General features: G+C 49.0%; 1 protein-coding gene across 1 annotated transcript in view; it reads left to right on the top strand.

Annotated features, from left to right (window-relative positions):
* The first annotated feature begins 3092 nt into the window (after positions 1–3092).
* SF3B2 (splicing factor 3b subunit 2) overlaps positions 3093–27984 on the top strand; it is a 461083-nt gene continuing 436191 nt past the window's right edge. The window contains exon 1 of the mRNA XM_086938496.1: positions 3093–3363. Coding sequence (XP_086794622.1) covers positions 3228–3363 — 136 coding nt within the window. The 5' untranslated portion in view covers positions 3093–3227. The remainder of the gene's footprint in view (positions 3364–27984) is intronic.

Below are 27984 nucleotides of genomic sequence, written 5' to 3'. Positions count from 1 at the left end.
GGCGGTCACTTCAGGCGCATAGCTAGGGGAGGTACCCAAATAAATTATGAAGGCAACGGGCCAGTGCCGTCCGGGCCGCCGTTTGAAGAACAAGCGCTGCGCACGCAGCAGCACCGCACGTGACTTCCTTACTGCAGCGTCAGTGGGTGTTTGCATTGCCTTGCTCTCTCCGTGCCTGAAATTAGTTGTGTGAGGCCGGGCGCAATAAGCGCGCCTCTGCTCACACGCACGCAGGAAATATTTTCAAAAATGTGTCTCAGTGGCTGCTACTGGACTCACCCGACCCAACGAGTGCCAGTTATCAGTTTCCTAAAGATTAATGTGTGTTGGAGTGGAGCGCGGTGCTATTCGCACTGCCGGCTTGTATGGTGCGTGCTGCAAGCCTCTCCAAGGTGCTGCGGCGTCTGGACCGGAGTTGGATCTGTTGCTGTTCAGTCCGGGAGAGAAATTAAGAGGAGCTTGCAGCGCGCCTAATGAGTCCGGACCATAACTGCCGGAGTCGAGTTTGGGGCCTGCTGCCTCCTAAAAGCTTGTCTGCGGTACCGTGGCGTTCACTCTTGAGGCCTGAGTCTAGACACAGGTAACATACATCCTAATTATATTTAACGTTAAAGCATGAGCCATACGTGCCGAGTGCCTGTTAACTCTGCGTGAACATTTTGACATCAGCCCTTCTAAACAAGGCCTCGGGCTCTATACAACCTTTCTGAGTAGGGCTCGCACCTTGGTACGTCCACAGGGCGTGAGCCAAACCTCACTGGTGGTGCACTGTGTGCACGCCGGCATAGGCAGGGGAGGCAGCGTAATTTCAGCAATCAGGGGGTTTCCTGCAGCCCCCACCCCCAGAAAGTAATTTCTGTCTCCTGGGCGAGCCTTCCGTAATGAGTCCTAAGAAAACAGCTGCTCAACTCTTGTCAACTCGTGCTGCCATTAAGATTTTACATTAAGATTTTACTAAAATCCTGGAAACTCGGGCCCCCTGTGTGGTGCCTGGGAAGTGTGCAACAACCAGGCAAGTGCAGCCTATGAGTCATGGACACCCAGCAGAAGCACTATAACACGTGAGCATTCGTGCCAGCATTTCATTACAAAAAATTTTAAGACCAGCATAATGCAATAATACTATTTGACCCTCTAAATGCCAAATGAGCTGTAAGCCTCGTCAGTATACAAAAGACAGGGATAAATGAACCATGATGGACTTGTATCATTAATGCTGATAGGGACAACAACATCCATGTTGAGGCTCTACTTCCACTTGCTGGAATAACACGTGGGCAAGTTGTTTGGTTTTGAAAGTAAACGCAAAGTACCAAACCAGAGACTGCGAGGCAAAAGACCATGCAGAATATTGTACCTCTACCTTTAAAAAAAATGTTTCATGCTGCCTGGTGAAGAGATACAGTGGAAGATATGGAAGAATGTATTTGTGCACTATGCGCCTGTGTGTGGTACTGCTCTTTCTGTTGAACAGAAGAATGCCCTTCTTTTACATTGGCTAGGCCCAGAAGGGCAAGAGATCTTTTAATACTTGCCTACCCTGACAGCGGATCAAGCAGGGGAGTTGAATGATTTGGAGATATGTTTTAAAAAACATGATCTGCATTCTTTGCCCAAGACTTCAACGTTTCTCGAAAGATATTATTTTGGCGGGAGCATGCAGAGAAAAAGGGGAGAATGTTAAAGAGTAGATAACTGTTTTGAGAAAACTTGCTTCTATGTGTAATTTGGAGTGGAATTGAGATGAGCATTTGTGAGAGCTGTGTGGGCTGTGAGAGCTGTGTGGGCTGTGAGAGCTGTGTGGGCTGTGTGGGCTGTGTGGGCTGTGTGGGCTGTGAGGGATGTGAGGGATGTGAGAGCTGTGTGGGATGTGAGAGCTGTGTGGGATGTGAGAGCTGTGTGGGATGTGAGAGCTGTGTGGGATGTGAGAGCTGTGTGGGATGTGAGAGCTGTGTGGGCTGTGAGAGCTGTGTGGGCTGTGAGAGCTGTGTGGGCTGTGAGAGCTGTGTGGGCTGTGAGAGCTGTGTGGGCTGTGAGAGCTGTGTGGGCTGTGAGAGCTGTGTGGGCTGTGAGAGCTGTGTGGGCTGTGAGAGCTGTGTGGGCTGTGAGAGCTGTGTGGGCTGTGAGAGCTGTGTGGGCTGTGAGAGCTGTGTGGGCTGTGAGGGCTGTGAGAGCTGTGTGGGCTGTGAGAGCTGTGTGGGCTGTGAGAGCTGTGTGGGCTGTGAGAGCTGTGTGGGCTGTGAGAGCTGTGTGGGCTGTGAGAGCTGTGTGGGCTGTGAGAGCTGTGTGGGCTGTGAGAGCTGTGTGGGCTGTGTGGGCTGTGTGGGCTGTGAGAGCTGTGTGGGCTGTGAGAGCTGTGTGGGCTGTGAGAGCTGTGTGGGCTGTGAGAGCTGTGTGGGCTGTGAGGGCTGTGAGGGCTGTGAGAGCTGTGTGGGCTGAGAGCTGTGTGGGCTGTGAGAGCTGTTGGCAATGTAAATAACAATGCCATTTATTTATGAGTTAAAAAAAAAAAAGAAATGTCATGAGCAATGCCAATAACTCTAACTTTTCCAAAGGCGAAACCATTGCATTGTAAATGCTTGTTTTGCTAGGCACGGGGAGATTATGTGATTTGCCCAGAATCACACAAGATGATAAATCGACCCCAAGGCTCAAGCCTTGGTTTCCCAGTCACAAGGTCGGTTGTCTAGCCGTGACACCATATCTTCTCCACCATTTCTGTTGCAGTCAAAAGGCTGCTGCTTGTAGGCGGCAGTTTTGTTTTATTGGTGACACAGACTTGTAATAAAAAATAATGAAAACAATTAATTACCGCACTAGTCTGTTGGCTTTTCCAATTTTTGACTGTTTACATATTGTAAATATGTCTATTGAGTACCCAAATGCATTAAACCGAAGAAAACCAACAAGAAAGTTTGAAGCTTCGCCTTGTTCCAATTAGTAACTGCTTGCAAAAAACAAAAAATACACAGTGAAGCGCCATGCAGTATTGTCCGTTTAATAACATTTGTAGTCTTTCTTCTTTGGCACCACGGTTTTAGCGACTTCATAGAGAGAGCGTCTTTCTTCCTTTTCTTTCGCCCGGATGTAGTGGTCACTTCCGTAATGTCCGTTTTCTATTTCGTGTTTAGCGCATGCGTTCTTGTAGTCAACTTGATGTGGTGGCCTACTGGTTTGGATTATTGAAGCACGATTTGTAAACTGGGTTGCTGCCGACTCAATAAACCATGTCGTCGGACGGGCACCCAGGGAATGATCCGAAGGGCGCAGGGTCTTCCGTGGAAATGCAGCTAGCAGGATATGGCAACTGGAGTGGGGCAGAGCTGCAGACTAAGCTGGCGGAGCTAGGAGCCCCAAGCCACGGTGAGGAGGGAGCTGAAATAAGGTGGGAGGGTGCAGGTAGGGGATGTAAAGGTTGTGTGCATGAGGTGGTTAATGACAAGGGCATGCTAGGCTCGTGTGTGGGATTCATTGAAATTGAACATTGGAGTTTATGTCTCTGGGAGGAATGTCTGCCAGTCCTGTGACATACATGCTAATGGACCCGATTCAGGCGGGAGAATACCGATTTTTCAAGCTAAAAATGCCTTTATGTTAGCTGTCTCCCGCCTAAAATTGCATTTTCTACAATAGAAGTCAATGGGGAATTTTCATTCTCCCGATTTTTTACTTTAAATCTCCCACGTCCCTGACGTAAAATGTTGGCATGTATGCCTGTGATTAAAATTAGTGTTACTTAAGTGCTGCAGTCTGTAGGATTACGTTACAGAACTTTAGATCTTCAATGAAAGGTGGAATTTAGATGGACTTATTTCTGCTGTCTTAATAAGACAGTGCGGCCTGAAAAGTAAGAGCCTGTTACTCGTCACGGAGCAAACGAAATGGCCTATATGTCTACACCAGCAGAGCCTCTCACCTGTCAACCTGGCATAGGTATCATGAATACCAACCACCCTCTGTTCTGTCGGTCTCCTGGAAAAAGGGAACGTGGTATGAGAACATCAGACACAACTAGTGGAGTCTGCAAAGCGAGGGGAAGAACTGAATCACAACGTCCAGACAACCCACTACAAACCCAACATTCACAGGAGTTGGGTAGGAAACCCCTGTCCCTCTTTTACAGAACACCTCTGTAAGAATTTCTACCGCTTCTGAATTATGTACAAACCCCCCTCGTGTAGAATCTTTGAATGAATCACAGTTGTTTGACCCAGTTACATCTTTGCACCCCATTTGTAAACCTGTCTCAGCTAGACTGTTTTCATTTGTGGTCCTTTTGCAGTAACTCGAGTTGGGTATGCTTCTGGTACAACATAAATGATATCTAAAAGCTCTCCGTTACTTCTTGTGATAGAGCGCGCAGGTCACCCGGCTAGGATAATTTTACTAAATACTCACCTGGGCCCATAATTTTCATTTAAACCACGCAACATCACCATTTACCTTGGGTAACACACGCTCTACTATCAGTATATCTTTAGATTCTCTATACTACACTGATTCTCATATCTACAACCTAGCAAAGTAGATAGTAGGAACCTAATCAACTAGGATCAGGGAGTCTAGTCGAAATATTAGGTAGTCAAGAACATTTATAAACATTTGAGAAATATGAAATACCCACAGACTCTGGGTAAGTTCAAAACTTTATGTAAACATTTTCATCATCATATGTCATGAGCAGAAAATTAAATGTGATAAGGCTATCGATAACTAGCATCAAAAACAGTATATAGCTATGAATAAGACAGAGTATGCTTAGCATATAGAACTTTAAACTGAAGGATAGGTAAGAGCAAGGAACATGCTAAATTTAGATAACAACCTTTCGCATCCTGATTAAAGGAGGGTAAAGAAAGGGAACAGGCTATATTCAAAAAGTAAACTTTATTGAAATTCGAGATTTAATTTAGCTCAAATACTAAAGGGTAGGTAAGATTGGAACATACTATTCTATTCAGCTTATCTCCTAGAGGGAGGGTAAGATAAGGAACATATACTTAAGATAGAAACGACTTAGCATTTACTTAAGGTAGGTCAAATAGTGGAACATGCTAATAGACAAATAATGCATGGAAATCTCATTTATAAAGGGAGAGGGGTGGAAAATAGGAACATATGCAATTATGCTTTGCAATATTCGAGAATTAGAAATGCAAATATAGATGGGCAAATCACCCACACAGACTTTTATATTTACCTAGGATAGAGTGAAGACCAACCCTGGCCACGGGTCAGTTTGGAAAGACGGGAAAGAAACCCTCAAGGACTTAGGTGCCAGTAGGCGAGCAGGTCCAGCTCATGGACAGTCAGGACAGGATAACCCCAGAATTTGGATCAGGACCGGTTCACCAAAGGGTACGACCAACACCCGCAGCTTCGGTTGCAACGACTGTGCTACTCCCTCTCTGCAAGGAATCTGCCAATAACCCCGATTGGGGTCTCGTACCGCCCAGAAAAGTGCTTCGCCAGCACTTCTAAGTCTGCATAAACCCCGAATGGGTTTCTCGAACCTCCCAACAGAGTGCTTTGCAGCTCTCTGAGTTCAGTCACCTATTGAGTGCGTTGGGTCAGTGACAGGTCAGCTATTCGGACAAGTCGGACAATTTCTCTAGCGAAACCTACGCTAGTTATACTGTTTTTCGGGTGAGTGTACCATCCCTCAATGTTGCAAGTGTAAGGATCCCCAATTTTGATTGGACAAAGGAGGAGGTTAGGTCATCACGCTACCTACATTTTAGACTTTCCCAGGCTTCTTATTTACATCTTGTTCACGCCCATTGAATTTGGGTTCTCATGATGTCTTCATTTCGTATAATAATAAATGTTCTATTTACAAATACATTGTATTCGTTTTGAGTTCTTAAGTTTAGGTTCTCAGGAGCATCTTCACAGTCAATCTGCTCCTTGGTAACTTTTCAAAGGTCATCTGCTCTGGAGACTCGCGGATCTCGCGCAGACGCAGTATTGTTCAAAATGGGACACAGCATAATTCAACTGCCCAAAGTTTCGAAGTGTACATAAAATGAAAAATAAACAGTTTTAAAACATAGAAAAAATTATTTCACTGTATACCATGAACTACTATACTATTCCCATTACTTTATAATAACTAAAGCATTAAGTTTTAAGCAGAACAAACAGTTTAGCAAAAGCAGCAATGCAAGCTTTGAGCATGTGAGAACACAGAGCAGCCATATTACCTGTATTGCGCATGAGCAAACACTTTCCCACCAGAACTGCGAGTACGTCACGTCACATGGGTATGACCGACGCATGCGCAGTCTAAATTCCCTCGTAGCAGCAACCATTTTGAGATGCAAGCGTATTACGATTAATAAACACATAGGCAAGCGTCTCTGGGACAACCCGTATATTGGAAAATGTGCAAAATTAGTAAGACAAACGTGTTGGTTTATTTTATTAACATTATTTGAGGTACATGATACAAGCAAGTCGCTTAACGTTCAAATCCTTGCTCCATCACTTGGTCTGTCTTATTAAGTACATGGAAAAATCTTGTCCTTTGTAACTCGATGAGAAGAGTTGTGTTTGCTTTAGATCCACTAAGTAGGGCTTGGATCTTTCAGGGTCACTGAGGATAAGCCCTCTGCAGCTCCCACAGGGCTTCCCATGAAAATCAGATCCGCACCCTGATAAAACTGCCTTCTTAGCCTGTTAAAGATTGTTGGTTGGAGTAATACTTTTAGTTGACAATGCAGCGTAGTGTTTACATTTAAAGGTGTCTTTAGCACTTTCCAAAGTATGTATTTTGCATGGTATGCAGCATTTAGAATTGTACCGTATGTTCAACTGAGAGCCGATGGAGGACATTTAGTCCTGATGAAGTGTGTCTTTGCCTTAAAAATGGGACAACGTGGTGTGTCTGTGTTTGAACTGTATTCAGGTTTGACGTTTTTTGGTGTGCACATATAATGGATGCTGGCAACACTCCCTCTTGTTATAATTAAGTGTCTTTTTTTATATGTTAAGTACAAACAGAAACAATTTCCATAAAATGCACATGGTTGTCTAGCATCCAAGTCCTCCACTCTGTTGCTGCCCACTATCTTATGTTCTTACAATGTAGTAAACTATTAGATTTTTCTGGTAGATTGTGCCAAACTCCTAAACAGATCTACTAACCAAAATTGGGCTTTAATCGTACACTATTGGTTGCTTACTCTTGAGTGTATGTCTTCCTCTTATTTCGATGCCAGCAGTTCTATGCTGCATACACAAAAGCTGAGAGAGTGAACAAACTAGATTGAAATCGGTTTCTACAGGATAATGTTTCAGACTTTGTAGCGTTTCCTAACTCTACAACACCCTCCCACACACACATAAAAACAAGCATTTGCAATGCAATAGGTCTCGCATTTACTTGAGTTTGAGCTATTGGCATTGTAAAGAAACCGGTCCTAGGGTGCTTGTTCAGGGAGGACCTGGCCTGGCAGTTCAGACTGGACTGTTACCAAGGGGAGCAGGGTCAAGACTGATTTCCATATGGCTGGGTCCAACCTGGAATGGCATGGGGAGCAAAGAAACAACGGATATAGGCCCAGATCTCTGCCCTGGAGGTGCGTGTTTGACATTGTTCAGCATTCTGTCCATCAGTTGTTCTTTTTGCACATGTACAAACTGAAACATGCCACTAGACCTGTGCCCTGCAGGTCAAGTACCCCATGTGCAACTGTCATATGACATCAGATACGTGCCCTTCCACATGACACCAGACCTATGCCCTGCAGGAGATGTGCCTTTCTACAACTGCAACATAGCACCAGGTATGTAACCTACAGGGGATGGGGCATGTTGTAAAATTGCCTAGCAAGAGACCTGGGCTGTGCAGGAGACGTGTCCCTGTAGAACTACAACATGACATCAGACCTGTGCCCCTGTAAAACTGCCACGTGCCATCAGACCCGTGGAATACCAGAGACGGGCCCCGTCATGGAACCGCTGCCAGTTGTGCCTGGTGGCCCTTTGAAGCCTTTGCCCAGCATGTGCGCCAGACTTAGCACTTTATAACATAATGTTAGTAGCTCTGTATCTCCCCCCCCCCCCCCCCCCCTACATGAGCGCAAGGCCCCTTACCATCCAGATAAAAGTATAAGGGGAGTGGGCTTAGAAATGGCGTGCCAGTGTGCCCGGGGCACCATACAGCGAACCAACCACTCTCTGTAATTACAGCGGATTATGGCCGGTGCACACCGGTCCGTTAGGACAGTTCAGACCTGTCGCAGCTCAGGGGCAAGAGAGGGAGTGCCATTTCCTGCCCTCTACATGGTTGGAGCGTGCCGCCTGGCATTGGGTAATGTCAGTGGTATGTTTAGCGCTATAAAAACAGTAAATGTATTCATACATGAACAGATGTTATCAACAAAAATACCTGGAGTTGGTTTCGGGGGGGGGGTGGGGGCATGAGGAGACCATAGGTTTAAAGGTAACACTTTTTTACTGCCCCCACCACTTACACAAGCAGGAACAGGGAGCACCTGTCTGTTCGCTCTCTGCGCGCAGCTCTATAGCTGGGCCTTTACCTCATATACATCGGCCATCAATGCAGGGCAGGTTGTGCTTCATGGCAGGCGCGAGGATAGGGGGCAGGGTCGGTCTCTAATGCGGCTGTAGACCCGGCCGCATCCAGCGCTGCTGCCGTCCACAGTGCAGCCACCTCCAGGGAGCAGTGGCCAGGTCATGGGGTAGGCTCAGAGTCCGGCGGCTCTGCCCGTCACTGCCTCCTTCTGGCGAAGCGGCATCACGGGCCAGCGGGAGGACGGAATCTCCGCTCCGGGAGGCAGACATCCACTGGGAAGTGGGATCCACCCGGGAAGGAGGGATCTCGTTGGAGAGATCCTCCAAGAAAGGGCACAGCTCAAATATCGAGCAGGGAGCGAGTCTCTTACCGGAGGGACGTGTATTCCTCCGGGAAGAGAGATCTATCCGGGGAAGGGTGATCTAGCAGCGAAAAATGGATCAGCACGGCATCTGTGGAGATTGATCTACCGGGGAAGGAGGGGTATAAGGAGAGAGAAATGTATTGGGTGCATAACCTCTTGGGGGCAGGAATCACTAAGTCCAACAGCGAGGGAGGGAACTCTATGTAGGGAACGGAAGAGCGAGGGGCGGCATCACGTCCTGTGCGGGATACCTCCCTGCAGATCCCGGAGAGACCAGCCAGTCCGGGAGGAGGAGCCGATCCTCCGAGATCAGCAAATCCAGGCTCACATCCTTTCCCGCATAGCCTGGAAAGAGTACAGCCGGTCCAACCAGGGGAGAGTAGCAGATCCTGGGAAGAGAACACCCGATCACAGAGATCGGCTCTGACGCGGCGGGGATTCGTCAGCAGATCCAGACAGATAATTCTAGCAGAGGAAGGGGCACTATGTCCGGCCCGCGAGCGGTGATCTGCTCCCGGCAGAGACCAAAACATCTAGGCTGCGATCGCCTCTGCGGAGTTGATCCCGTGAGATCAGCTGATGTAGGCGGAGTCCTTTTTACAGACAGTGGAAGGTGTGGGCAGCTTTTCGTTGAGAGATTCAAATGACCCAGATAACAGCAGGTCTCGCCGGGTGGAGAGGGCTCGGATCTTGCGGAGGAGGGAGCGCTGCTCCCGGGAGGGCGATCCCAGCACAGCCTGGCTGCTACTGACCAGGGACCCCTAGCGGCACCAGCCGGGTCTACAGACTCCAGCGCCCTTAACTGCAGCAGCCCGCCCCCTGCCCGGCCCCATCCCGGTTCCGGGATCACATCTGTGGAGGGGAGATGGCAAGCACCAGCCCCCTGCCCGGGAAAAAATCTTTACAGAGGATAACAAAACAAGACGTCAGCGGTTCTTTCATGTAGTTGCTTCCCTGTGAAATGGATCCAAAAAGAGAACAATCCCACCAGTGGTGTGCGCGCCACACCGAGACATGTGCTTTCAATTACCGTGACCGTGTCTGGGCATGATAATTGAAACCACATGACGGCCGGTGCTCGTAACAGACACCAATAGGCCATGGGCGGAGCAATGCGCCCGCCTTTGGCAAATTGCGTGCTGTCTTTTATAAAAAGACGCACACAAAGGCCAATAGCGGGCCACAAAAGGAAAAGCACACGCACAAGTGTGTGCGATTCCTTGGTCAGCTTGTAATACCCCTTTTTTAGCTACTAAATGCCTCGTGCTGCGCGAGCATGGCTGCTCACTGCACCGCTAGGCGTGAGACCTAAAAAACATAACTCCATGCTCTAGTTCTCTATCTAAAATGATGTGAAATGAATAGGTCCATTTTGAGTTGTCTCCCACATGCTACACAGCTGTGCCCCCCCCCCTGCCTGGAGTGCCCATCGAAATGTACAGCTGGTATCCAGGTGTCAGCTAGTCTAGCTTATGCACACATGCTGTAATTGTGCTGGGTAAGTCAGTTCTAGGGCCTGTCCTGTGATCTGGGGGGTGAGGGGTGTTTGGTGCTTTAGGAGTGCCCTCATAGAGAGCAGTGGATTACTGTTGCTATACTGGGTATATATAGCACTTGATGCTGTGTCTTTTGAAAGATCAATAGTGTTGGAAGACCTTTTTATGTGTGTCGCTGGGAGTGAGGCCATTTGCGTAAAAGTACGCGTATGCCCCGGCGATTGGCTGGCATCATATATATCAAGTGTGTGCACATGTGTAGTGCTTATAAACTATGTTTATGAATTGTATGTGTGTGAGCCTGAGTAATTAAGGCCACTGTGGTCAACCCTGGCATGGCATAATTTAAGGTGGAGATTGAGGACTGTCCTCCCACATAGTGGAAGTGTATTCACTGCATTCCTATAGCTGCTGGGGGAGGATATGTTGTCACTGAAGTGAGAAGTTTGCAAAGAGGGCTACCTTTAGAAAAAGATGGGAGTCCTTTTGTTTGCAAAGAGCTGTTGATTATTCTTCATGAGTACTGCCATTTGGTGGATGGCAGGGGAGAGAGGTGGAATTATAGTCTCTATTGTGAGAGGTGAGGAAGTTTGTCTGTCCCTGATTACACTTTCAGTTGGTCTCATGACAGCCAGATGCAGAACTCTCGTACCTCTTTGGGCCTCTTTTGTTGGTGCTCCAGTTTGGAGACAATTCAAGTGTTACCTGTTTTGAGAAGCACCACTTTGCCCAAATGATGTGTCTGTAGAGCAATCTGAGGTGAAAACTTAAATAGAGGACCACTCCTAACCAGTTTCACAGTTTGAGACAATGGATTAATATCAATGGTCTAGCAGTTGTAAATAACAATGGGACCCGAACCACCCCACTTTGTTTCAGTCCCAAGTCGTATATGATGAGGAGTGCTTTGCAGAGAACTTAAAGGATTACTGTGCAACCAGGGCTGGAGTCTGCCAGATAGCCAGTCTATCAGAGCTGAGCCAATATCCTCGGCAGTCTGCACTTTATGCTGGAGGACCTGTGGATCAGCCTTAAAGTATCTAGACGCCTGTCTGTCTGCTGGGAGAAGGAACATGTCTGCATTGCCTTGCAGGAGGAGAGAAGCTCAGCATTTCCCTTGCAGCTGTGGGACATCCTGAGAAAGCTGACAGAAAGAGCGTGACCTAGGAAGGACCCTTGTGTCAAGTGACTCCTTCCCACATCCAACAGCCTCATCCAGTTTCTAGCAACTCCTGTTCATCGTAGGCACAGTCAGGGCTTCCACTACGTAGTTGTCATAACCGCAGCCAGGGCTGCTTCTGCATGATCATCGTGGACTCAGATGGGGGTGGCAACTAATGTGAAAATTGTAATTTAGGGCATGGCCTCATTTGCCTCTGGTCAGTCAAGTTGGGACTGCACCTGTCGTGACTATTGTTGGCCCGATCTGGGGTCACCAGGTTCATCGGAGACGGTTGTGGCCAGGTTGCACCTATGCAAGCACTGAAGCCTCAAAGGATCGATTCTGTGTGGGTTTGTAGACTGAATCAGCTTGCACCCGGTACCTTAGTACAGCCCAGTGAGCTTGTTGCTCCCCGCAGTCCACACAGTAGATGTGTGGGAGGGCCACTTGCGTCTACAAGGGACATTCAAGGATTTGAACATGCCATCTCAGTATTGCAAAGGGTATGTTCAATCCTGAGTGCATATTTGACAGTGAACAGATAAGGGCTACCTGTTATTCATGCTATATACTGATTTCCCAGGTAGCTACACTGGGTGATGACTAGCAGTTAGGGGTCTATGTAGGAAAGGGTTTGGAGAGAGTGTACTAGGACAAATTGCGTCGAGGAACCCTAGCATGTAGAATACACATTTTATGGCTTAGCATTGTAGTGCAACTGTGTAATGAAAAAGTACTCTTTCTTTATGTTCTGGGCTAGACAGTGGAGTTAAAGTGTCTGTTGGTTGATAGTTGAGAGCTGAGCTGGAGCACCCCACACTACCTCGAAGACAAACCTGTGGGTGCTCCCTTTGCTACTCTTGAGCGTCAAGTACAGAAGGGTGTATTTGTCCCAGTTTGCCTGGTCATTGGGACAAACTCCAGGACACCAGTGGCAAACGACCACAACTCCCTCTGGTAGTACTGAGTAATCCCTTTTTGCCCTCAACCAGCCCTTTTGTCGCCCGAGTGCTGCACCCCTGTACAGGACCAGGTGGTCCTTAAGATAGAAAATACTTCTACCATGAACTCACAAGTAATCTTAGTCATTGCTACAGATTGCAGTTGAGGCCGCGTCATTCTTTTTTGTTTTTTCTCTAAGGCCTGCAATTATGAGCAATTTTGAGAGGAAAGAAAGAGGTGAGGGGGTCCTGAACGTTGTCGGGTCAATGTCATCTGCTTTTTCACCTGAATACTTGTCCAGCTAAATGTCAGCTAATATATGTATACATTTCAAAGGGGTGAGAGTGTCCGAAATAATTTCAGTTATTTAGAGACCACAGCGGATGTGATATTCCCACCAAAATAATAATGCTGGAGGATGTTAACTATATGTTATGGGCTCCAAGGGTGTGTCTGTGAAGGGTTCTGAGTTGGCCTGGTCGGAATTTTGATTATGCCGGAGCAACTTGACTAATTTCGATAGTTCTGTGTTACTCTTTGTTGCAGATTTGCTTGTATTTGTTTGAATACTCCTGTTCTCGTAAGTAGGAGTAAATTGGGGTGGTAGTCCTGCAGCGAGAGCCCATTTAGCGTGCACAGGTGGCCCCTCGTTATTCATGTTCTGTTGCATTTAGCTCTATTTATTAGCGCAAAATGCACCCTCACAGCCATTTTGGATGCGAGGGTGGATTTTTGCATAAAAGATAATGCTAAACATAGAATTCCTCTTCCCGCATAACTCTGGTATAATTATTTGGTAATTCCGTGTGATTACGCTACACCGAATTACGTGAGTTATGCCCAGCCCTAGTTCTATAACCAGAAACAATGGTTCCTGTGGAAAAAAATTGTAAACAATATTCAGATGCATAACGGCTATACATCGGTGTAGGGAGGATGTCAAAAAGAGAAGTGAGACCATATACAACGTAATACTGGTAAGTATAGAATATTTATGTACATAAATCTTCAGTTATATTCAAAAATAGGTGCAAGGTGTACCCAAGTGAACATGGAACTTTTTAAAGCAGTGTGTGACATTTTGTGGCATAGAAAAAAAGTTTCCGTAATGACAAAGTCGACCATTGAATTTAGTACAAAAATAAAAACAGCCTTCTAATGTGGTAATAGAGACTGGCGAATGGTTCGCTTTCAGTATTGTCAACGGCGTTTCAACCCCATTAGCAGTAGAGGGTCTCTTCAGGACCTATCAATGCTGGTGCTTGTGAGAAAAAATGAGTGAAATGACAAAAGGGAAAACCAAAGGAGGTAACGGCATGGGAAGGATACTCGCATGGGAACCCAGCCGGGAACCCACTGAGGGAGAGAGCAGTTTGATATATTGGTATGTGCGTTGACCAGCATCTCAATTCCATATAACACAGCATCCATGTGGTAATTATATAAACACGAAAGAACATGACAATGCGCACTGAGGTTACGTGTTTCGAATGTGCAATAAAGATGATTGCGATATAATACAGAGACGCGTCAGGAAGGAGAGCTGCCGGAGTCAGTCTCCTCTTGAAACTTTTTTTCTATGCCACAAAATGTCACACACTGCTTTATAAGTTCCATGTTCACTTGGGGACACCGTTCACCTATTTTTGAATAGAACTGTGAAGATTTGTGTATACAAAAATGTTATACTTACCAGTATTACGTTGTATATGGTCTCACTTCTCTTTTTGACATCCTACCCCTATTTATAGCCATTGTGCATCTTGATATTGTTTATTGTTTACAATTTTTTCCACAGGAACCATTGTTTCTTGTAATAAATTATGTACCCTTTTTCCTTGTGAGTAGGGTGTCCCATGTTTCCCTTTGCACCAACCCTAGTTCTAGGCACTAGTAGAGCTTACGTATTTTAAAATATTTTTTGTACACAATATTCAGTTGATTTTTAGGTCTTGTGCAAAGATAGCTTTAGTAATACATTCAAATACACATCTAGAAGGGCTTTTGGTTGGTTCTCTTCATTATAAGTTTTTCCAGTGATTATGAGATCGGTATGTCATTAACATTTTGCTTCTGTCCATCCCTGCATACAGCATTGGATAGCGGACAGGCTACATCATCATTTGATTGTTAAACTTTGGGTGCCTAAATATTTCCTCATAAAGTGTACATCCCACTAAAAAGAAGGGCAGTTTAATTCCAGGGCCTTTTGGCTAACGCATTACTTTGTCATTGTGTTTTTTAGGTCTTGCCTAGGCAGCGCGCATTCGCTGCTCTAGGAGGGCCTTTAGCCACCGTTCTTCACTTTTCAAGCACTCGTGCTTGTGGCGGCATCCACCTTGCGGAAGCGAGCAGCGGCGCGGCCACGTTAATTACAAACATATGGCCGCTGCTCGCTCCCACAAGGTGAATGCCTCCACAAGTGCGAGTGCTGGAAAATTGAAGACAGTGAAGACAGCTTGTTTACGCAGTATAGCACTTCCACCTGTCACTGCCTCTCTTCCGTCGCTGCTTTGTAAGGTTTATTAAACCAGCGCGACAGCTGCACTTGCTATGCCGAATTGTGAACAATGGCAGCTGTGCGCTTTTCTTTTCTTTAGTGCTTGTTTGATTCTAATATTCTACCTCTTTCTGCTCTCCCATGTGCCCCCTTCGAGATCCTCCTCTCCTTCTGCATTCTGCCACCACCCTCCTACTCAATAGTCGTCCACCACCACCACGACATCCACAACCACCACCACCACATCCACAACCACCACCACCACCTCATCCACCACATCCACAACCACCACCACCACGTCCACCACCACCTCTACGTCGTCCACCACCACCTCTACGTCGTCCACCACCACCTCTACGTCGTCCACCACCACCTCTACGTCGTCCACCACCACCTCTACGTCGTCCACCACCACCTCTACGTCCTCCACCACCACCACCACGTCGTCCACCTCATCCCCCACCACCACCATCATGTCTTCCACCACCATCATGTCGTCCACCACCACGTCGTCCACCACCACCACCACCACCACGTCGTCCACCACCACCACCTCGTCCACCACCACCACCTCGTCCACCACCACGTCGTCCACCTCCACCACCACCACGTCCTCCACCACCACGTCCTCCACCACCACCTGTGATGGGTAAAGTGTCACTGGTGGTCTTGGGTAATAGGAGTGTCAACCCCGGCTGTACATGGGACATTTAAGGATGCATTGGGGACAGGAATAGGGGCTAGAAATATTAAACGAACCATGATGGCAAGGGGAACATACCAAAGCACTGACTCGTGTAGTCTTAAATCTTCAAAACGAATACCAAATGGTTTGCAATTTTGACAAAATAGTGGGCAAATGGTGCATTTTCAAGCAAATTTGAGAAAGCAGGAAGGTTAATAAAGCAATTGTGAATCAGTTCTAATAAAGACAGTGACTGGCAAAACTGTGTGTAAGCAAGGTTAGGTTTGTGCCTGAAACAAAATATAATCATGCACACATTGACACATGCCCCAGTGATTTACTGCACAAAAAGGGGGGGTGCAGGCACTGCCAACCCTTTCAACCATGCGCAAAGTCTGCCTGCTGCCTTGCTGAATATGAGTTATACAAAAATCCGTTCTGGAAGGGGGAATTGTGAGTGGTAAAACAATCATGCAACTTACCAGTCGGTCTCTGTGCATTGAACTCAGGTGGGACTGCTTTCCTCAGCGCAGCGCGACAAAAGGCAACAGAAAATAAGACGAGTCATATGTTTTTCCATTCAGCACTTTGAGGTAAAATTAACTGCATCTAAGCGATAAGGACAAATACATATGTCATAGAAATTGTAAATATCAAAATGTATGGGTACTCAAAGTACAAAAGTGAATTTTAGCAACACACCAGTAAACTGATCGAAATGCTCAGTCAAGAGTGCTTTTGTCTTTGCTATGTGCCGTTAAGATTTTATTTCTCATTCCCTACCTTTGTGGGTTAATCAAGTATATTTGTTAAGGCATTTCGTACTTTATTGTTTAATTATCTCGCAGTCAGGTAGATTATGTAGATGCTTTTATAGGAATAAAAATAAATACCTTTATACGGTTAAAATGTGATGGGGTGACAGTCTCATGTTACAACTACAGCTGTTTTAATGAACTTGTGGTTAGGTTGTTTGTACTCCTTTATTGAGGTAGTGTAGTGCTTGGGGAAAGTAATGTCTTCTAATCTTGTTTAAAACATCTGTAGCAGGAGTAACATATTAGATTAAAAACACACCAACCTCTTGGCTGGCTCAGTTGCTTCAGACTAAAAACATAACGACTGCAATCTCGTATAAAAATTAACTAGCAGCCCGTCCCGACGTTGTCCGGGTATGAATTACTGCCGGCCAGTAGTATATTGTTTTGTAGGATTTCGTTTTGATAGCATTTCTGTTAGACCTGGCACCTTGGCGTGAGTTCCCCTTCCACTTTTTGCTGGTGTGCCTCCGATGTTTTGCTGGTTTTCCGCTACTCAGGGCACTGCGCCACGGCTAACCCGTGCCGCAGTGCAAGTGCTCCCGATTGTAAACTGTACATGTGATTGATGTCCATGATTGGTTCATTGGATTTACTGTTAGTCCCTAGTAGAGTGCACTAGGAGTGCCAGGGCTTGTGAATGCCAATACTGCTAGTGGGCCTGCAGCGCTGGTTGCGCCACCCACAGAAGCAGCCGTAAGATGTGTCTAGGAACTGCCATCGCAGGACCTGCGTGCAGTCGCGTACTGTCACGCTGGCTGGGCAAGTGCACCCACTTGCCAGCCCCTGAACCTTCCCTTAACTTCATATTAGTCACCCCTATGGTAGGCCTGAGGGCAGGGTGCATTGTAAGTGTAAGGTAGGACAAGCCCTGATGTGTGTGGCCTGTCCTAGTAGTGAATTACAACCAAATTCGTATTTCACTATTGTAAGGCTACCTGCTTCCCTTAGGCCAGAATGGGCTGCTGGAATTGTTACACTCTATAATCCCAGCAGGCTCAGGGAGCATGGTAGAGAGTCATGTTTAGTATGCCTGAACTCAGAATAATAAAATATATATATATATATATATATATATATATATATATATATATATATATATATATTTTTTTTAAACCTTTATTTGGAGACAAGCAAGGACAAAGGAAGTGCATACACAATACATACAGTCTCATATGGCCATCACAATGGTACGTCAGATTCGAAAAAATGTGATGAAACAAGTACAGGGGAACATATCAGTCAATACATATAACCACATCGAAGTGTACTATGCATACAAGAAAGCAATGATCCAGTTTGCCCAGACAAGCTAGTAATACAATACATAATGGTCATCCTCTATGAGCGCTCGGAGAATAGAACAAAGGAGAACCAGATAGAAGGGCCAGGAGGAAAATAAAAATAAAACATAGAACAGAAAAACCTGACATGGGTATGACCTCCACCCCCACCCATCCACTTGCCATAGGAGGAGGCACAGCTCCCAAAATCTCGCAGTAAGAGGAAGCAGCCCAGCCTCTCCCCCGACACTCGAGGATCAACAGGTGTAAAGTGAAAACCCAGCCCACCATGCTACCATCAGCCAACCCCAACGCGGTCCTCATGTTCAGAGTCAGAATCCTGCACAGCTCTAGTTAGGAGATACACCTGGAGCGGACTCCAAAAGTCCTTCGGTCTGCACCTGACAGGCATCAATTCAGAGTAGATATTGTATTGGTCCTGACAGTATATGAGGTCAGTCAACCAATCCCGGAATCGCGGTACCCTGCCACGACCCCAGCAACAAGCAACCCTTCGTTTAGCCAACAGCAAGGCCACGTCAACAAATCTACGGTGAGAGGCAGGCACGTCCTTAGAATAACCCAGCAACATCACCAAGGGGTCCAATGCCACCCCATCCTCCGCCATAATCTGCAGGGCTTCATGGACCGTAGTCCAATATTCCAGCACCCTCGCACAATTCCAAGCCAAGTGCAGAAAGTCAGCGCCTTCTGCACGACACCTAGCACATCTGTCATCCTCCGCCAAATGAAACCGAAGTTTCCTCGCCGGGGTGTAATAGTACCTCTGAACAAATTTGTAATGGATCATTTTAAGCCGACAACTGGAAGAGACATTGGCTGTGAGTCCACAGCAGTACCTCCATTGCTCGTCGGTAATAGGGGCTCCCAATTCAGCGACCCACTGCTCGCGCACCCGATTGGCCGGGACCGAACGCTGTCTGCGAATAGCACCGTATAATTTCGACACCAGATGTCGCCCATCTGATACCAACAGCACGTGGAGGGGGAGGGTAACCTCCGGCTCCGAAGGGAAATCTGGTAACAAGGCACGCATGCCCTGCCGCAAGCGGACAAAGTAGAACAGCTCTAAAGGGGAGCAGGCAGTCACTCCGAAGAAATGAGCCTGCGTACGGAAGGTACCGTCATGAAACAAGTCACCCCACGAAAGGATACCGAGCCGCCTACACATTCGTTGGAACCCCGTTTCTAGCAGCAGAGACAGATCAGGGTGATAAGACAGAGGCAGGGCCGGCGAATAAAGAAAGGAGACGCCCAGCACTTGAGCCACCCGTTTCCAAGCATCCACCATGCACGTCACCGTCGTGCGAGGCGTTTCCACATCCGACACCTTGCCCAGTACCATCCCCTCAAGCGGGAGTGGGTGGGCAACCCAATGTTCAGCAGCAATTTGGGGCATAAACGGTGTGGGGCGTATCCAGTGGTAAGCGTAATGCATCTGAGCGCTAAGATAATAAAGCTCAAAGTCAGGGACATCGAAACCGCCATCAGAGTAGGGTAATGTAAGGGTAGCCCAAGCCACCCGCGGCTGCTTGCCCCCCCAGAACAATCGTATGAGCTCAGAACGAAGTCTGCGAAAAAAGTAAGCACCAGGATGGTACGGAAGGTTTTGAAAAAGGTACAGAAAGCGAGGCAGAACTACCATCTTGATAAGTGACGCTCTGCCGGCCATGGAGAGAGGCAAGGACATCCATCTAGTGACATTATCTGCAAGTTTACCAATAGCCACTCCATAATTAAGCCGAACCGTCTCTTCTCTATCCAAGGACACGACAATGCCAAGGTATCGCAGCTCCGACTCACACCATTCCAGAGGGTAATCAAGGGGAAACCTAGCAACAGCAGCAGTGAGGGGGAAAAGTTGGGACTTCCGCCAGTTAATATGGACACCGGAGACACCCCCAAAAGCGACCAATTCCCGCAGGAGCGAATTAAGGTTGTTCACAGGGTCTTTAACATAAAGTGTAACATCGCCAGCGTATAAAGAAATACCGACCTGCCGCTGAAGACAATTAAAAGCGCTCTGCTGGTGAAGCTGACGAATCCTGCAGGCCAGCGGCTCAATGGCAATGGCAAACAAGAGGGGCGTGAGGGGGCATCCCTGTCGGGTCCCCCTTGTGAGAGGGAACGAGGGGGACAGCACTCCATTCACCACCACCTTCGCCATCGGATCAGTATATAAGAGCTTGACCCATGAGATGAAGATTCGGGGGAAGCCCATCCTACAAAGAACATCAATAAGATAGCCCCACTCAACCGAGTCAAACGCCTTAGTGGCATCCAGAAAGATAGCGGCAACCGGGACATCAGGAGCAATGGTCGACACAAGCGAAAACAAGGTGCGAAGATTGTGGGAGGTAGCACGGCCGGGCACAAACCCCGACTGATCAGGTAGTACAATAACGGGCATGAGCTCGGCAAGTCTCATTGCCAAGACCTTCGCAAGAATTTTGACATCGCAGTTGAGCAATGAAAGGGGCCTATAGGAGCCCACATCCTCCGGATCCTTCCCCGGCTTGAGCAGTGACATAATGGCGACCTCCCGCATGGAGCACGGCAGCCGCCCCTCCTCCAGGGACTCCTCAAACACCTCGCGGAGAACAGGGGCCATGGTGTCCACATAACACTTATAAAATTCAGCAGGAAGGCCATCCAGCCCGGCGGCCTTTCCATTATTCAACGACATGATGGCATTCCTGACCTCCTCCACCTCCAGGGGTCTACCTAAGAACGCTCGATGATCATCCGATAGCCAGCAGAGCGCCAGCTCATCAAGAAATCCACCAAACCGTGTCTCACCAGTCTGCTGTGTCGTGTACAGGTGTGCGTAATGGTCAACAAAAGTACGCTGAATCTCCGCAGTGTCCCGACAGCGAGTGCCATCCGGCGTCACCAGCTCCAACACGTCTGACCCATGCCTCGGATGCCTAGTAAGGGCAGCGAGGACCTTACCGGGCCGCTCCCCCTCACAGTATCGCCTCGCCGTCCAGTACTTTCCCCTATGTCTAGCCTCTCTAGCAGCCTCCTCTTCATATTCGGAGAGTTTAGTACGGAACCGGACCAGAAGATCGGGATCCGAGTCAACCAGCATCCTGCGTTCTAAGTCTCGCAAGTCAGCTTCCAAGCCCTCGAGGGTCCGAACGATGAGCTTGAGGATGCCACAACTTTTAGAAATAGTGACTCCCCGGATCGTAACCTTGAACGCCTCCCATATAACCTCGACGCTTTCAACAGAGCCCTTGTTTCTAGGAAAGAACGCCTCCACCTCCTCGCCAAGCTCCTCCTTGAACACCGGGTCAAGCAACGCAGTCGGAAAAAGGCGCCAAGGCGGGCGCGGCCTACGCAGCCCGGGTACGGATAGAACAGCCTTCACCGGATCAGAATACGTACGAGCTAGATGTGTAGCCTCACGCAGGCCAGCCACCAACCCTCTAGACAAAAACACATAGTCCAGTCTCGCCCATGAACGAGCATGTGTAGTGTAATGAGTACCCTCCTTAACGGCAGGGTGGGAGTACCTCCAGCTGTCGATCAACCCCGCCTCCTCCACAATCCCACGCAGTACTTCCCTAGCTTGCACATTGTACTGAGGGCTCCCTTCCGATCTATCCGACTGGGCATAAAGCGCAAGATTGAAATCCCCCCCCCCCCCACACAATGTAAGTGGCATCAACAGCAAGCACATGACCCCACAATGTAACGAAAAAGGTTGGCGTATCGACATTAGGAGCATAGCAATTAACAAACAGTACTGTGTTCTGCCCAAGCCGCCCCCACAATAGCACATAGCGCCCCTCAGAGTCCCCCATAGAACCCTGCTCTTGAAATGCCAGCGACTTTTTAACAAGAATGACAACCCCCGAGCATAAGAAGAATAGGAGGCAAACACCCTGGCCACAGCCCATCTCCCACCAAAGCTGGGGGAAGGGGCGGGTCGCAGATGCGTCTCCTGGAGGAGGGCAACATGAATAGCATGCCTGTCCAGATACTGGATCACACTACGACATTTCCTGGCATCATTAAGTCCCCGTACATTCCATGACACAATCGAAATCTGATCTAGAACAGCAGTCGACATTAGCCAGTTTCCGGGCCCCACAGGACCCAGTAAGCAAAAACGGACCATCCAACTCCCAGCAACAGCCAGCGACAGGACCAATCCCTAGGGAGCAGTCGTCCACCCGCATACACTTCACACACACCCAAGCCATCTCCAACCCCAACACCCAGAACCCCAACACCCCCCCCCCCCCCCCAACTGAAGCATCCATGCAACAAGCACTCAGCAACCACTACGCGCATCACGCAGCCAATCCAGCCCAAGCGGCCCGCGCTTAGCCCACGTGTTCCTCGTGCAAAGCATTCTCCGCCACGCGGCTGCCAAAGATGGCGGCCATCTCTGCCGGGCTCAAGGCGGACGGGGGCAAGGGCCCCAGGATCAACTCCGCCGAGATGATAAATGGGCCAGCCTAGGTAGCAGGCACGGAGCCGCGCCTGTGCAGACATCCAATAGCAGCAGTCCAACCACTGAACCCCGAAGCCCGGGCGAGCAAGTGCAGTCAGCCCCATCCCCACCCACCCACCTGATGCCACCCCAACTATCAGGCCATGCGTACCGTCACCCCCCCCCCCGTTCCCCAACACACAACCAGTCAACCAAGAAAGGACTAGATTCCAAATCAAAGATACAAGTGGGGCACACCCTTCGGGGAACCTTCTAGCGGTGCACGATACCACTCCCTCACACCACGCCAGTGTCCGAGCCATCGGGTCTCAAACGGCCCCAGGCGCAGCGCGGGGGGGTGGGTGCCCAGAGCGCGACACCATATAGCACCATCCTGCTGTTCCACACCGACCCCAAAAATCAATACGTACACTCTCGCCTCAGACATGACATGACCCACGCACCAACAAAAGATAAAAGCGGATACCATTTAGGCCACCAAAGCGGACAAGGAAGTCAGTTGAAGTCAGCGTACAAGACAGACGTCCAGAGTGTTCCATCACCAGTAAAACAGAAACAAAGACCAAAGTCACCCCAAACAGGCGACCTCCTCCTCAGCCGCCGAATGTTCATCCTCGGGGTCTCGATCGCCTCCCCGATCTGCAGCTGCTCGTTCGCGCTGGAGGCGCTTTGCAAAATCCTCAGCATGCTGTGGGTTGGTAAAAAAATGTTGCTTAGCCTGGTGCGTCACTCTAAGTTTGGCAGGGTAAAGCAAGGCATAGTCCACTTGTAGTTCCCGAAGTTTCTTCTTCACCCCCAGAAACTTACGACGCTGGTCCTGCACCATCGGCGTGAAGTCGGGGTACATGGTGAAAGACACCCCATCGAAGGAGAGGGCCCGATTAGTGCGGGCAGCTCGGAGGGCAGCGTCCCGGTCACGGTAGTTCAAAAGGCGCGCGATGATGGGGCGCGGTGCGGCCCCAGGGGCCGGCCGAGGTCCCAGTGACCGATGCGCTCTCTCAACGATGAACTGGGACGAGAATGCTTCCGCCCCCAATGGCGCCCACCAGTAGTCTCTCGACATAAAGTTCCATTTTGCCCACATTTGTGGACTCCGGCACACCTACAATGCGAACGTTATTGCGCCTACTCCTCGCCTCCAACTCCTCATTCTTAGCGGCAATAACACGTAATATATTGTCCATTCTCGCCAGTTGGGTGGTATGGGTGGCCGCCGTGTCGTCGTGGTCCGAAATGCGCTGTTCCGCCGTTGTCAGGCGCTCCTCATGCACGTCCAGCTTCTGGACGACCGCATCCATGCGCGACGATATCTTGTCCACCTTGTCCACTATCGTGGCAAACCCCTGCCTCATCTCCTGCATCATCTGGGTAAAGTCCGGAGGTGGTGGCTGCGGCACATTATCAGCGACAGGCGCGGGGGGAGACCTCGAAGTCCCAGCATCTTGGAGCAACCGCGTACCCCTCCTAGCTCCTCCAGAGTCAAAGGACAACTTGGATTGCTTAGCGTCCGGCTTCCCCATGATGGTGTGCTAGTAGCACAGCAGGGGACCGGGGCAAGTAAGAAGTAGGATGCAGGCCGGTCACAGGGCCCGGACAGCAGCCAAGATCGTGGGGGCACGAGCAGGCCAGCGCGCCCCGCCACTCCCAACGACGACAAAAAATGGCCGTCCCCGCACCCAGGCCCGAGAAGCTAACTCTCAGGTAGCCAGAAGGAGATCCGCTATGCCTCCGTGAGCAATGGTATCTGGGCAGGTAGATGTAGGAGCCAAGAGATCAGTCAGATAGCAAAGAAGTAGCAACCCGCCTGCCTAGCCAGCGAGCAGGCCCGGTGGAGAGGGGCAGAGCAGGGCCTACACCCCACGTGCAGAGCCACGGGCTGGCATGAATGATGACGCCGGGCCGAGGGCCACCAGACCTCCAGAGCGCAAGTCGGGGAAACTTGAAACCCTCGTAACTTCGGCCAGCAACCTCCGATCGGCACAGGAGTTGGACCGTGGGTGGTCAGTCGATATCCCAGTCGATCTATAGGGTCAGATCAGGGCGCATCGATGGTAATCAGGATCCCTAGACGGATAATAGCTCCGGGCAGCAGGAGCCTCACGACAGTGCGGCCATTCTGCAGTGCGCCCTCTAGCGCCCCCCGAATAATAAAATATTTCTTTTAGTAAAGTTTATTTTAATATCCTGTGTTTGCAAATGCTACTTTTAGAAAGATAGCATTTGCTTGCCTAACCATTTCAGCCCGCCTCTGCTGGTATGTGTATCTGACTGTCTGGGATGTGTGAGTGACAGGACTGGGGGATGACAGGTGGTGAATGCGAAGATTACACCTTAGTGGGAGGTAGGAGTGGCTCTTGACTCTGAATCTAGCAGTGCTCTGCCACCACAATGCTGACTCCACCCTCCTGGGGAGCGACTGATGACTCAGCCGACACCTGGCCCAGGAAGGGCGCTGCCCCATCAACAAGGTACTTCTGGCTGCCCCTGTCCACACAATGCTGGCTCCACCTCCTGTGGGGCGTCTGATGTGCCTGCCCCTCACACTGAAAGCAGAAGCCGGATTGCACCCAACAAAGTACTCAGAGACTGAAAGTGGCTATGCAAAGGCCCCCATGGCCTGCCAGAACAAAAGAAACTGGGTATAAAAGTAGGAGCCCTGCTCCTTGTAAATTAGATCCTGTTTGTGCTACAGAAGAAACTCTGCCCGAAGAGAAGGACCTGGAAGGACAAGGAGTGCTGTCTCTGGCCTGTGTCTGGTGCCTTGCTGCAGAAGGAGAGGAAAGAAAAGACTACAAGAAGACTTTTGCTTTGAGAAACTTTGTGCCAAACTTTGCTGAGAGATCTCCAAGGGCTTGCCTGTGAACTTGCCCCCTGACCGGCGCCCCAGGAACAGTGGGCGCTACCCCCTGACAGAGGAACCACTGCGAGACGCTGTCTCCCCTCTGCAAGCCTCTCCGGGAAAAGCGGAGCGCGCTGTGACCATCGCGCTCTGTAGCAACGCTCTGGGAGCTGCCCTCTCTCTAAACAAAGTGACTGCCGCCTGCCTGGCCCAGAAGCATCGTAAAGATCAGCCCAGCTGATCCGAGCCCAGTGACTGACCCCGAGCTGCAGCTCGCAACGTGAAGAGAAGGGGCGCCCGGTGCCTGCTTGCCCTTCGTGTCGTGTGCCCCTGAACGCGCCGCCGCTGTCCGAGAAACAGCTGTTGCGTGGGGTGCCTGAACGTCGCCTGGAGTAATAGAGGCCTGCGCCGAGGAGCGCTGTCCCCTAAGTGTGCCCTCCTGATCAGGAACCCCGAGGCGCTGGCCCCGTGCAACCCGGCCCGCACAGCAACGTCGACCCACGAGCCAGAGCCGAGCCGCCGCTCGCTCCAAGCCAGACGGAAGACAACGCGACGCGGACTGCCGCAGTGACCTGCGCCTCACCAAGTCTCCCCCAAGGTACTGTGTGCTTTGTCCTCCCGGTGCGAGCGTCCTGCGACCTGAGCTCGCACCGCGCTGCCTGTTCCTCAACGCGAGCCGCCTCTGAAACCGAGGCTCGCACTGCTCCTGGTCCTCGAGGCCCACGCGGGAAGCGTGAGCTTTGGCCGGCCGGGCCCGATCTCCTCTCTGAAGCGAGCGGAAACAGCGGAACGCGCATTGAGGCGCTACGAGACACTGAACCTTGTTGAACCTGGGCAGACGGCCCGAAAGATTGCTTAATTGCTAGAAAGAACTGTGGCAACTTGAAACTAAGTGAACTGGAACCGCTATTGAAAGTTTGACAACTGTATTTGCGAACCTGCTTGAAATTTATATAAAGATATATATTTTTACAAAATACAGTTTGGTGTCATTGTGCGGTGGGTTGGTTGTGATGGTGTAATATTGCAAATGTTTAACCCTATGTGCCCCAGAGATTAGCCTAAGACTGCTTAAGCCACACTACCTAGAGGGTAAGCAGAGGTTGTCTTGAAGGTAACCCTCAGCCCTGACGAGGAAGAGAGAGTCCCTGCTTGTCGCCAGTGCCGCACTGCGCCAACTAGAGACTCCCCCTTCCTACAATTTCTTATCTGTGACAGGCCTGTGAAACGCTCCGATTCACAGTGCACTGCTGATGCACTTAAGTGTGCGCGTTCAGTAGTGTGTGAACTCGAGTTTCCCTACTTTATTTTTCCTTGCAATATTATATAGCACGAACTCGACAACATGGCATTAGCACAATTTACATTACAGAAGAACACATTCATTTGTGGTAGGTACGGGGACACAACGCGATTTGCCTAGAATCACAGGATGTTGAGCTGATGCCGAGATTCGAAAGTAGCTTCCCAGCTCTAAAGTTCGCAATTCTAGAACTTGTGGCGGGAGGTGTGTCAAAGTGTATGTCGGTGCTGGCAATCAATGAGAGAGACCTGTGCATATGGGTGGTGAAAAAATATGAGTATGTGCTGGAGATGTGGGCCGCCGTGCCACCAATGTACTTACCGGGGGAGGGTAAACACCCATTATTCCGCAACTTTCTTTCCGCATACCATCACTCCGCATACTTTCATTACGAAAGTACCATGACTCCGCAATGCCATTATAACGCATGGCATTACATTTTATATCCTTTTACCACGCATACATTTACAACAAAATTCGTTGTAAATGCATGAATGGTAAAAGCATGTTTTTAAAAAAAAATGTTTGGATAAGGTAAGTATGGGTATAGGGGTATATGTTTTGGGGTACTGAGTTATATGTTTTGGGGTGTTTGGGTATTTTAATGGTTCAGATATAGTTTTGGGTTATGGGGTACAGGGGTAGTTTTAGGGTTTAGGGATAGGTATGGGTTTTGGGGTACAGGAGTATTTTTAGGTCTCGACCTCTGCCAATGCGCTTGCGCATTGCAGATGTCGAGACATATAGAGGCGGAACAGGAAAGCCGACCAAGAGGGCTTTGGCAGGCGGATTACGCTAAGTGCACGTGCCCGTGCATGCGCTTGCCGTTTGCTCCACGAGCCGCCTGCATCATCGCATCGGACCCACCACAGCAATGCTCTCGAGCTTCAGATTTCAAAGGCATGCTCTCCCCGGCCCCCCTCTGCGCAATGCCAGAGCTTCCCCCTCTTTAGGTTACTACGTTACTATTGGAGGAAAACAAAAATTTTACTTTACAGCACATTAAGAATTACTAATGTTTTGCTTTTTATGCAATTGTATATTGCGGAATGTAAACCCTTATGTATTGCAGCGTTGTTCATAGCCACTTGTGGGTGTTCTTTTTCGTGAGGCAGCGCTATACTTCAGACAGGCTCCCTGTACATGTTGAATTCGGCAACTTTTTCTTCATGCTACAACTTTGCCCCTATAAAATAAAATACTTTATTGTTGAAACTGTAAATCCTTAGCTTTTTACATTTATTTGTGCAATGCAACCATTCAACAAAGTCAATAGTTATGGCTGATTGTATGTGTCATTTGACTTTTCTTATAAATGCTTGTTTGTTTTTCCCCCAAAAAATCCTACACTTGCTGCTAATTAGGCACGTAACGCCGTTTGGCTGCAAAGGATTCAGCCCAGCCCCGCTTTCCACTCGCCCTAAACATTATTAGCACTACGCTTTACTTAACCAGCTTTAAGTGAGCTGGGTCCAAGCGGGTGCTGCAACAGGTGCTAATAATGCTTTCTGTTGTTTTGAACGTTACTGTAGGGAGAAAACAAAATCTTTACTGTACAGCAGAATAC

The sequence above is a fragment of the Lissotriton vulgaris genome, chromosome 9 (assembly GCF_964263255.1).
Source record: "Lissotriton vulgaris chromosome 9, aLisVul1.2, whole genome shotgun sequence".
Classification (NCBI taxonomy): Eukaryota; Metazoa; Chordata; class Amphibia; order Caudata; family Salamandridae; genus Lissotriton; species Lissotriton vulgaris.
The sequence above is the reverse complement of the archived record's forward strand: the minus strand, read 5'-3'. Positions and strand labels throughout refer to the sequence as shown.